The sequence below is a fragment of the Hylobates moloch genome, unplaced genomic scaffold (genome assembly GCF_009828535.3).
Source record: "Hylobates moloch isolate HMO894 unplaced genomic scaffold, HMol_V3 SCAFFOLD_11, whole genome shotgun sequence".
Lineage (NCBI taxonomy): Eukaryota > Metazoa > Chordata > Mammalia > Primates > Hylobatidae > Hylobates > Hylobates moloch.
Window position 1 is genome coordinate 30587771 of NW_026652286.1, and position 12708 is coordinate 30600478.

Sequence of the window (12708 nt, forward strand, 5' to 3'; positions counted from 1 at the left end):
CATCCTGGCTAACGTGGTGAAACACTGTCTCTTCTAAAAAATACAAAAAATTAGCTGGGCATGGTGGCAGTCGCCTGTAGTCCCAGCTACTCGGGAGGCTGAGGCAGGAGAATGGCGTGAACCCAGGAGGTGGAGCTTGCAGTGAGCTGAGGTCACGCCACTGCACTCCAGCCTGAGCAACAGAGCGAGACTCCATCTCAAAAAAAATAACAAGCAAACATCGAGACTGTCAATCAAAATCTTAGTTTTGTATTTGATACCCTTTGGGAGTCTTCAGTTTTAATGTAGTTCAATGACCAGTAGATTTCCTGTGTTGAGTTTTTTCATATTTTCTTCAGAGTAGATTTGAAAAGTAAGGAGGAGGTGAAGTGGGTATTTGAGTTTGTTTCCATGTACAGTTTCATTTTTCCACTGCTACCAAAATAAGTGGAATGAAGATTATCCTTTCAGCACCTTACTTAGGCCTTATGTTATTATTTGTGGATTTTACTGGTATATGTAATAGTTATGGCTGATTGAGTAGTGATTTTATTTTTTAGGGATCAGATCTAGATAAAATATTTATGAGTGATTAAACTTGAGAAGAAATATTGAAAATAAGTATTAAGTAGGTGCAAAAGTAATTGCGTTTTTTTTTTTTTTTTTTTTTTTTTGAGACGGAGTCTTGCTCTGTCGCCCAGGCTGGAGTGCAGTGGCGCATCTCGGCTCACTGCAAGCTCTGCCTCCCGGGTTCACACCATTCTCTTGCCTCAGCCTCCCGAGTAGCTGGGACTACAGGCGCCCCGCCACCGCGCCCGGCTAATTTTTTGTATTTTTAGTAGAGACGGGGTTTCACCGTGTTAGCCAGGATGGTCTCGATCTCCTGACCTCGTGATCCGCCCGCCTCGGCCTCCCAAAGTGCTGGGACTACAGGCTTGAGCCACCGCGCCCGGCCAGTAATTGCGTTTTTTGCCATTACTTTTAATGTCAAAAACCACAGTTAGTTTTGCACCAAGCTCATAATAAATATAGGACATCAACACATAGCCCTTTTCAACCAAGGCTTATAAAGGGATAATGGGTAACTGAACGATGTCATCTCCAATACTTTGAAGAGAAATCACAAAAAATTACTTATTTTATTTTGAGACAGAGACTTGCTCTGTCACCCAGGCTGGAGTGTAAGTGATCTCAGCTCACTGCAACTTCCGCTTCCCAGGTTCAAGTGATTTTTCTGCCTCAGCCTTCCGAGTAGCTGGGATTATAGGCATCTGATTATAGGCATCAGCATGCTAATTTTTGTATTTTTAGTAGAGACAGGGTTTTATCATGTTGGCCAACCTGGTTTCAAACTCCTGACCTCAAGTGATCCACCCGCCTTGGCCTCCCAAAGGCCATGAGCCACAAAATATTACTTTATAATAGATTAAGACTACTTTGTCTTTAAGTATATATAAAAAAGTGTATTTCTAAGGAAATATTGTACTTATTTAAATCCCACTTGTTTTTTTTTTTTTTTTTTTTGTAGCTTTCCTAATAGGATGGTTCTAGGAAGAACACACATAAAAGATGTAGCAGCCAAAAGGAAAATTGAGTTAAACAGTTATTTACAGAGTTTGATGAATGCTTCAACGGATGTAGCAGAGGTAACCTTACTAAATGAGAAGTAATAACATCTTATACCTTTTGTGTTACATGATATTTAAACTAATGAATTGTTTTCTCTTTATTCTTAGTGTGATCTTGTTTGTACTTTCTTCCACCCTTTACTTCGTGATGAGAAAGCTGAAGGAATAGCTAGGTCTGCAGGTGAGATTATTTTTTTTCTTTTTATCGGTAACTCATGATCTGCAAGTCTGTAACTTCTCAATGAATGTGGTAGAATGACAGCAGGCTTACTAGCTGTGGTCTGAGAATGGGAGGAGAGTATTCTTTCTAAGCCAGTCTATTTCTGAATAAATATAACTTTCCTAATAGATGTGATTACTAAAGAAGTATAAATCAATGACCTATCAGGTTGTTTACTCCTTTTTCCCCTCCCTCCTGTCCGCACCACATGTGACGGTCTTGAAAATAAAGCAAAATCCTTTTATTGCAGCTTGAACCACTACAACCAGTAAATAAAGATGAAAATATTTGTATTTTCAGATGCAGGTTCCTTCAGTCCTACTCCAGGCCAAATAGGAGGAGCTGTGAAATTATCCATCTCTTACCGAAATGGTACTCTTTTCATCATGGTGATGCACATCAAAGATCTTGTGAGTGATTACAAAGAATGATGGTTGTAGAGGAAACCCTTACCTTGGTAGGAAGCATTACTATTAAGGGACTGCTTTTCTTTTTAGGTTACTGAAGATGGAGCTGACCCAAATCCATATGTCAAAACATACCTACTTCCAGATAACCACAAAACATCCAAACGTAAAACCAAAATTTCACGAAAAACGAGGAATCCGACATTCAATGAAATGGTAAGTTAAAATCATTTCTAGAAGTTTCCTTGGTTTATTGAGTTTTTTTTTATTTTCATTTTTAATTTCTGAGGTGCGTGAGCAGGATGTGCAAGTTTGTTACATAGCTAAACGTACCATTGTGGTCTGCACACCTATCAACCCATTACCTAGGTATTAAGCCCAGCATGCATTAGCTATTTTTCCTAATGCTGTCCCTCCCCCATCCCATCCCCCAACAGGCCCCAGTGTGTGTTGTTCCCTTCTCTGTGTCCATTGTTTTGAGATTTTAAATTTTAAAACATTTTAAGGCCAGGTGCAGTGGTTCATGCCTGTAATGCAATTTGGTAGGCCAAGGTGGGTACATCCCTTGAGCTCAGGAGTTTGAGACCAGCCTGGGCAACATGATGAAATTCCATCTCTACAAAAAAAAAAAAAGAAAAAAAAATTAGCTAGGCATGGTGGCATGCACCTGTAATCCCAGCTCCTCGGGAGGCTGAGGTAAAAGGATTGCTTGAGCCCAGGAGGTCAAGGCCACAGTGAGTCATGATCATGCCACTGCACTCTAGACCGGGCAACAGAGTGAGACCCTGTCTCAAAAAAAAAAATTTAAAGTTTTTAGGTATCAATTGCTGAACTATTTGTTATACAGTGTACACCAATAACAGTCCAATAGTATTTAACAAAATGATGTAAAATAGAGCCCTCATAGACCTTAGGAGCCATAATTCAACTACATTTCCAGTGTGTGAACCCCCCTCTATAATAGTCACAAAAAGTTGTTGTCTAGTCTGTGCTTAATTACTTCCAGACTATTCAGTTTGTCAGATCGCTCCACCTCGTAGATTATTATTATTATTATTGTATTATTTTTATTTTTTTGAGGCAGAGTTTCGCTGTTGTTACCCAGGCTAGAGTGCAGTAGAGCCATGTCGGCTCACTGCAACCTCCGCCTCCTGTGTTCAAGTGATTCTCCTGCCTCAGCCTCCTGAGTAGCTGGAATTACAGGCATGTGCCACCATGCCCAGCTGATTTTGTATTTTTAGTAGAGACGGGTTTCTCCATGTTGGTCAGGCTGGTTGTAAACTCCCAACCTCAGGTGATCCACCCGCCTCAGCCTCCCAAAGTGCTGGGATTACAGGCGTGAGCCACTGTGCCTGGCCATGAGATTATTTTTTATACAAAGCTAAAGTCTTGATTTTCTGAGGCCATCTGTGGGGTCTCAGTTGTACCTATTGGAACCACACAGGTACTCTTCTTCCTTCTATGCGACAGCCCTTTCAGATAATTGAAGATCAGATGTCCCTCCCATTCTTTTAAAACATCTTTAGTACTTTTACCTTAATTAACTTGATAGGATATAGTTTCAAAATCATTGTCCTTCAAATGTTTTCCTCTTTTTGTTTTTTTTGTGAGGCGGACTGTCGCTCTGTCACCCAGGATGGAGTGCAGTGGTGCAATCTCAACTCACTGCAATGTCCACCTCTGGGATTCAAGTGAGTCTTGTGCCTCAGCCTCCCAAGTAGCTGGGACTACAAGTGAGCGCCACCACGCCCAGCTAATTTTTGTATTTTTAGTAGAGTTGGGGTTTTACCATATTGGCCAGGCTAGTCTCGAACTCAGGTGATCCACCCACCTCAGCCTCCCAAAGTGCTGGGATTACAGGCGTGAGCCACCATACCCAGCCTGTTTTCCTCTTTTAGTAACCTTCTTAAAGTACTCAAAATTGAAAGCAGGCCAGGTACAGTGGCTCATGCCTATAATCCCAACACTTTGGGAGGCCAAGGCAGGAGGACTGGTTGAGCCCAGGAGTATTAGACCAGCTAGGGCAACATAGTGAGACCCTGTCTCTACAGAATATAAGAAATTAGCCTAGCATAGTGGTGTGCACCTGTTGTCCCAGCTACTCAAGAGACTGAGGTGGGAGGATCACTTGAGCCTCGGAGGTTGAGGCTTCAGTATGCTATGATTGTGCCTCTGCACTGCAACCGAGGCAACAGAGCCAGACTGTCTCTCAGAAAAAAAAAAATTGAAAGCAGGGCCATAGGTATTGGCTCGTACCTCTAATCTCAGCACTTTGGAAAGCCGAGGCAGGAGGGTTGCTTGAGGCAGGGCGTTTGAGACCAGCCTGGCCAACATAGAGAGACCCTGTACTACAAACAATTTAAAAAAAAATTAACCAGGCATGATGGCACGCACCTGTAGTCCTAGCTACCCGGGAGGCTGAGGCTGGAGGATCGCTTAAGCCCCTGAGTTTGAGGTTACAGTTAACCATGATTGTGCCACTGCACTCTAGTCTGGGCAATAGAGTGAGACACTGCCTCTTTAAAAAAAAAAAAAAAAAAAAAAAAAACAGTAAGCAAAGTATCAACTGAATTGCATAGAGTATAACTGTGACTTTGCTGAGAAATACAGTAAACTTATAAACTTACTACCTATTAAAACATGCTAAAGCTCTCCCCACTTCTCTCTTATTAAACTACTTCTTTAGGATAAACACATTTTTTGTACATTAACATTATATCCACACAATGTCTGGTTAGAAATCAGAAGCAAATAATTCTGATTTCTCATTATGGTTATAAATTTATTAAAACCTACAAAAAATCCTTTGACTTTTTTGTTTTTGAGACAGATTCTCACTCTGTCACCCAGGCTGGAGCGCAGTGGTGCAATCTCAGTTCATTGCAGCCTCCACCTCCCAGTTCAAGTGATTCTTGTGCCTCAGCCTCCCGAGTAGCTGGGACATACAGGCATGTGCCACCATGCCCGGCTAATTTTTGTATTTTTAATAGAGACAGGGTTTTGCGCTGTTGCCCAGGCTAGTCTCAAACTCCTGACCCCAGGTGATCCACCTGCCTTGGCCTCCCACAGTGCTGGGATTACAGGCATGAGCCACCATGTCCCGCCAATCCTTTGACATCTTTAAAGGCACATACAATGCTTGGTAAAGACCAATGGGTATTCTTAAAAGGTAGTGTAATTAGTGTTGTGTTTTTTTAGTAGAGACAGGGTTTCACCATGTTGGCCAGGCTGGTCTCGAACTCCTGACCTCAGGTGATCCCACCCGCCTCGGCCTCTCAAAGTGCTGGGATTATAGGCGTGAGCCACTGCGCTTGGCTCTTTTAAGTTATTTTAGCCAAACAGTGAGGACTAGGTTAAGGAGATATTTCCCAAAACTTATGATGAGGCATACTGGAAAAATTAAAATTCTAAGTATTGATGTGAATTTGAAACAGAATAGCTTTGTAACACTCCAGACTTGGTGCAAACTGCTTTTAGTTGTTGATTTTGTATTGAATTATGAATAATCAAATGATTTCATAGTCTTAAAAAATCCAACAGAAAAAAAGACAACAAAGGAAAATTTAATCCCTCCTTTTTTGCAGAATAATTATAATTACCTCCCAGTTAGCTTCCTTCCATTCTTTTTTTCCTCCCAGCTATTAGATCATCTTCTGGGATACTGTAATTTCTTTTCCCTTTTCCATCACCTCCAGCTCAGATAAACTGTTTCTAGTTTTCATTTATTTTTATTTTTTATTTATTTATTTATTTTTTAGATAGAGTTTCGCTCATGTTGCCCAGGCTGGAGTGCAATGGGGCGATCTTGGCTCACTGCAACCTCCGCCTCCGAGATTCAAGTGATTCTCCTGCCTCGGCCTCCTGAGTAGCTGGGATTACAGGCACCCGCCACCACACTCAGCTAATTTTTGTATTTTTAGTAGAGACAGAGTTTCACCATGTCAGCCAGGCTGGTCTCGAACTCCTAACCTCAGGCGATCCACCCTCCTCAGCCTCCCAAAGTGCTGGGATTACAGGCGTGAGCCACCATGCCTGGCCTCTAGTTTTTATTTTTTAGCTAATGATTAGTACTGCTTTGTATCTCTCTATGTCAGACATCACAAGGATGATAGTACAATCCAAGACTCCTAAAATACAAATGTCCTTCTAAAGTATTGAGACAAAACCTACCAGATGTGTCATAATCAGTGTCACTCATTATGGTCACTCTTTGGCTAATATTCTCACGTTTTCACTTGAAATGTTCCAAGAAACCAAACAAACTTTAATTTGTGATTTACTGTTTCTTTTTTCCTTTGTTGTAGCTTGTATACAGTGGATATAGCAAAGAAACCCTAAGACAGCGAGAACTTCAACTAAGTGTACTCAGTGCAGAATCTCTGCAGGAGAATTTTTTCTTGGGTGGAATAACCCTGCCTTTGAAAGATTTCAACCTGAGCAAAGAGACGGTTAAATGGTATCAGCTAACTGCAGCAACATATTTGTAAACTAGTGAATTGTCTGAGCTTTGGAAGCATGAACAGTTATAAATGTGCATGCATACATGCACACACACACAGACACACACACACACTTGTTAATTTTGTATAGTATTTTTTTATACTTGGACAGAACTTATAAAGTTAAATATACTTGCTGCATTTCAACACATCTGTTGGACCAACAGTCACATAACTAACCTTTTTGAATTTTTGGAAGCCATTGCTGTTTTAAAGTCATTATGCAGAATGCTACAAACCCTAAACCTAATATATACTAATTCCTGAAAAAGACTTTGAGACAGTACTATGTCAGTTCAGCCACCTATTTTGCATTGTTTTCTATAAGGAGGCAAAGCATATGTGTTTTCCTGTTATGCACCTTTTATAGCCTTTACCACTGTGTAATGTTCACAAACACCAAAGTAAAGGAAAAATGCAGGATGTTACCGTAAAATCCGGCTGCTATTCATGGAGCTGAAAAACAAAGCACAAATAATAGATAGCTATGTTAAGAACTACTAAGTAGTTTATAGAAGTAGGGAAAAACGTAATACTGCTTTTTATTCATGTCTTTAAAGCCTTTTTCAGAATAAGTGCCAATCACTGATGTTGTAAATAATGGTGCCTTAACTTTATATGCTTCCCTGGCACTTCGTTTCTGATTTTTTTCCTGATTTGATAAATAATTAGTACATAGTTTTCACTCACTTTCAGCTTACTAAAGACAAGAAATTATGTACATGTACTAATGTTTTTCCCACAAAAAAATCCTTTACTTCTGATGTATGAATTAGTTATTTAAATAGTTAAGCCTAATAACTGAATAAGACTCACCAATGTGATTGTACAATAAATTCTGTCATTCCGTTAAAATCCTACATTTATTCCCAGGAGTGGTAATTTCACCTCCCTACATCTATACTCCACTCCTTCAGTAAATAAGTGAAAATTGTTAACCCATGTGCCCATTCCTGAGTAGGGCAGACTCTTCACAAGAGGCCCATGACAAGGATTCTAGGGTCCAGATTGAACTTTAATATAGACCTTTGTCTGTGTAGACCAGTTTGTCTTGTAAATTGTCTTACTTACGTGTGTAAACATTTTACATTCACATGAAAAGTTATTTTCCTTTATATAATAGGATTCAGAATCATAAGGGACAGGATTGAAATTATTCTACAGTAACCAGTAAGAATAAGATTCGGCCGGGCACGGTGGCTCCTGCCTGTAATCCCAACACTTTGGGAGGCCAAGGTGGGCGGATCACCTGAGGTCAGGAATTTGAGACCAGCGTGGCCAACATGGCGAAACCCCGTCTCTACACAAAAATTAGCCAGGTGTGGTAGCAGGCATCTGTAATCCCAGCTACTTGGGGGGCTGAGGCAGGAGAATCGCTTGAACCCAGGAGGTGGAGGTTGCGGTGAGCCAAGATCATGCCACTGCACTCCCGCCTGGGTGACAAGAGCGAAACTCCGTCTTAAAAAAAAGAAAAAAAAGAGTAAGATTCATTTTTATTTGTTACTCAACTTCAGACACAATTTTGTTAATTTGGATATATACGTATATATAATAAGAACTCATGGTTAGAATAGAAATTCAGATACTTTAAAAATGGTAATAGAAATTGTACCAATCAGGTTGCTGTGAGAAAACTGACAAAATATGCAATAAAGAATACCAAGAGAGAAAGGACAATCGCCAATTCAATTGCCCAGAACAGAATTTTTATGAACTGCACAAATGTTTAATGTAAATGGTGATATCTACAGGGAAGAAATAGGAGAGTTGATAATATATCAGTGGGACGGGGTGGGGGAAAAACTTGAAATTTTTGGTGCCTAACACTAATGGTCCATATGTAGTTAAACCCATGGGTATGGTATATGAATGTCTTTTTTTTAAATGTTAAAATGTGTTGTCTATTTAATAAGTTAATTAAAATGCAGATCAAAGCACCACCATTTGCTTTTTCCACAGATCATTAACATTTCCTTAAAGTGTGTAAGTACCTTTGCAAATGCAAATGTACTAGTAATTTTCACTTAAGCTTTTGAGACCAAATTCCATTCCACCAGTTATCACTTAGCCACTGTAATTTAAAAACAACAAACAAAAACTGTCTTGACAGAGGTCGTTAATTAGACTCAACATGTACTGCCTTTTTGCAGTCTATTATGACAGTGTCTTTTAGCACAAATAATAGAGCAAAAAAATGTCCTGTCACTTCCATTATAAGAAATCTGGATTCATATCTAAAAGTGTATATTATAATACTGTACAGTTAAGAGTTCAGAACAAGTGGTAATGTTTTCTCTTAATTTAACTCATTTTGTGCCTTCTTTACTCATTCAAACACACATTTTACATATAGTTTATTTCTTTATGAAATGCTAATCTTCAGCCCATACCAAAAAGTAAAAGAGAGTGGAGCCTCTTTGCACTACTACTATCAATCAATGTTAAATCAGTTGGATTTTTAAGCATTTTTTAAAAGCTGACATTAAAGTAAATCTGAAAAGAGTTTAACAAACTGGCCAAGACACTAATTTTTATGTATAATCACAATATTTTATACTCACCTTTATTGACTAAAAATAATTATGCTACAGGTTGTCCTGCATCAGAAGAATTATTTCTTCTTGCCAGTGTTTTGGGATTTGAAGATAATGGTTCACTCAAAGAACCTATTATTTTCTCTACTGAGGAACCCAATGTAGAACTTGCACTGATGTTTTTATTACTGCGTTTATATGAATCTATAGGTATCTAAATGTTAAGGCATGTATGATCTTTGATCATTTCTTTTTTCAAATTAAAGTTGTATAAAAGTTTCAATATCTTGCCTTAAATTAGTTGCCTATTCTTTCTAGGATTCAAGTATTGTGGCATTTAAAAAAGAAAACATTCACTTTTGAAACTTAGACTTCAGATCAAAAAGGACTGAACCCCCATTATCAATCCATACATTTATTTCCATGTTGTTTGACTAGCAGTGCATATATGAATGAATATGGTAATTAATCTTATCTATAAGAACCAAATAATTTAATTATATTAAGGTAGTGAATAAAGATGTATAATATTTTTATTAATACCTTGAATATATTCAGTGGATTGAATGTGACTTCATAACTGTACTACGATTGTATTAAAATATTTCTGGAAGAAAAGAACTCTGCTATCATTTCTTTCCTTGTTGACATAGTAACATTTTTGGTTCCAGACTTTGCAGTGAGCTCACTCTTGATGTTCTTTGCATCTCACCCAGGAGTCTATTAGGTTTAATCATCCTGAGTTTCAGAACTAACCTGTCAGTTGCCCCTATAAGTGTTCAAATAGAGATTCTGACTTCTGAGTGTTACTTTTTTTTTTTTTTTTTTCTTTTGAGACGGAGTCTCGCTCTGTCGCCCAGGCTGGAGTGCAGCGGCGCAATCTCGGCTCACTGCAAGCTCCGCCTCCCGGGTTCACGCCATTCTCCTGCCTCAGCCTCTCCAAGTAGCTGGGACTACAGGCGCCCGCCACCATGCCCGGCTAATTTTTTGTATTTTTAGTAGAGACGGGGTTTCACCTGGTCTCGATCTCCTGATCTCGTGATCCACCCGCCTCAGCCTCCCAAAGTGCTGGGATTACAAGCGTGAGCCACCGTGCCCGGCCTATTGTTTCAAACATTTTATCTGCCACCTTTTGGAACTCTGATTAAATGTATAATGTATAATAGACATTTCCACTCTTCCATGTCTTCTCTTCATGTCTCTTTATTTTTTGTCCCTGCATTCTCAATAATTTTTTCTGACTTATTTTCTAATTCACTACTTCCAACTGTTTAACCTATCCATTAGGTTTTAAATTTTGGTTGCTGTATTTTTTTTTTCTTTTTCTTTTTTTGAGACGGAGTCTCAATCTGTTGCCCAGGTTGGAGTGCAGTGGCACAATCATGGGTCACTGCAGCCTCAACCTCCCTGGGTTCAAATCATCCTGTCACTTCAGCCTCTGAAATAGCTGGGACTACAGGCACATGCCACCATGCCTGGCTAATTTTTGTATTTTTTGTAGAAACGGGGTTTCACCAGGTTGCCCAGGCTGGTCTCAAACTCTCAAATACCTGGGCTCAAGCAATCTGCCCACCTTGGCTTCCCAAAGTGTTGGGATTACAGGCATGAGCCATCACGCCCAGCCAATTCTTGTATTTTTTCATTTCAAGAATCAGTATTTGGTTCTTTTTATTTGAATCATGATCCAGGAAAGACACACACAACACTGTCAAGACCATTTAAAGAAAAAAAGTTGTGGTTTTTTTGACCATTTAAAAAAAGAAAAGGTTTTTCCAATAAATGGTGCTGGGACAACTGAATAACCACATGCAAAAGCATGAGTAGGACTCTTAAACCACATACAAAAATTAACTCAAAATGGATCAAAGACCTAAACATAAGAGCTAAAACTGGTTGGGCACAGTGGATCACACTTGCAATCCCAGTACTTTGGCAGGTCAAGGTGGGAGGATTCCTTGAGCCCAGGAATTCAAGGCTGCAATAAGCCAGATCTCATCACTGCACTACAGCATGGGTGATGGAGCGAGACCTTGTCTCTGGGAAACAAAAAAAAAAGAAAAAAAAGCCAAAACTATAAAACTCTTAGAATAAAACAAAAACCTGGGTGTACATACATCTTTATGACCTTGGATTTGATGATTCTTAGATGTGACACTAAAAGCATGAGCCACAAAAGAAAAAATGGATTAATTGGGACTTCATCAAAATTAACTTTTGTGCATCAAAGGACGCTATTAACAAAATAAAAGACAACCCATAGAATGGGAAAAAATATTTCCTAATAGTGTATCTGATAAAAGGAATCAGATATAAAGAATTCTTACAACTCAACAACAAAAAGATAGGCATGGTGGCTCATGCCTGTAATCCCAGCACTTTGAGAGGCTGAGGCGGGTGGATCATCTGAGGTCAGGAGTTCAAGACCAGCCTGGCCAACATGGCGAAACCCTAACTGTACTAAAAAAACACACACAGAAACTAGCTAGGCGTGGTGGCACGCTCCAGTTACCGGGTTTCTTTTGTGGGTAGTAACATATCAGGAATTAGTGGTAATGACTGCACAACATTGTGAGTGTAATAAAAGTTACTGGAGTAACTGTATACTTCAAAATAGCTCCTGTGATCCCAGCTATTCAGGAGGCTGAAGCACGAGGATTGCTTGAATCCGGAAGGCAGAGGTTGCTGTGAGCCAAGATCGTGCCATTGCACTCCAGCCTGGATGACTGCAGAGCAAGAAAAAATAAAAAAAATGGGCAAAGGGCCAGGCGTGGTGGCTCACGCCTGTAATGCCAGCACTTTGGGAGGCCAAAGCAGGCAGATCACCTGAGGTCGGGAGTTCCAGACCAGCCTGACCAGCATGGGGAAACCCAGTCTCTACTAAAAATACAAAATTAGCTGGGCATGGTGGCACATGCCTGTAATCCCAGCTACTCCAGAGGCTGAGGCAGGAAAATCGCTTGATCGTCTCAAAAAAAAAAAAAAAAAAAAGTCCATACAATGGACTTTTATTCAGTCATAAAAAGGGAAAAAGCACTGATACATGCTACAACATGAATGAACCCTGAAAACATGCTTAGGAAGCTGGGGAGTGGCTCATGCCTATAATCTCAGCACTTTGGAAGGCTGAGGCTGGAGGGTTGCATCAGCCCAGGAGTTCAAGGCCAGCCTGAGCAAAATAGTGAGAACCCCGTTCCTTAAAAAAAAGGTCGGGGCCGGGCGCAGTGGCTCACGCTTGTAATCCTAGCACTTTGGGAGGCCGAGGCGGGCGGATCACGAGGTCAGAGGATCGAGACCACGGTGAAACCCCGTCTCTACTAAAAATACAAAAAATTAGCCGGGCGTGGTGGCAGGCGCCTGTAGTCCTAGCTACTTGGAGGCTGAGGCAGGAGAATGGCGTGAACCCGGGAGGCGGAGCTTGCAGTGAGCCGAGACTGCGCCACT

The 12708-nt window shown here is 40.2% G+C and overlaps 1 protein-coding gene across 2 annotated transcripts in view; it reads left to right on the forward strand.

The window, feature by feature from the left end:
- PIK3C2A (phosphatidylinositol-4-phosphate 3-kinase catalytic subunit type 2 alpha) overlaps positions 1-9885 on the forward strand; it is a 130022-nt gene extending 120137 nt beyond the window's left edge. Inside the window, exons 29-33 of one of the 2 annotated variants that reach the window (XM_032166525.2) lie at positions 1508-1625; positions 1716-1788; positions 2128-2237; positions 2325-2450; positions 6539-9885. In XM_032166525.2, the coding sequence (XP_032022416.1) occupies positions 1508-1625; positions 1716-1788; positions 2128-2237; positions 2325-2450; positions 6539-6721 (610 nt within the window). In that variant the 3' untranslated portion in view covers positions 6722-9885. The remainder of the gene's footprint in view (positions 1-1507; positions 1626-1715; positions 1789-2127; positions 2238-2324; positions 2451-6538) is intronic. The other variant, XM_032166526.2, reaches the window with a different exon arrangement.
- Positions 9886-12708: the final 2823 nt, after the last annotated feature.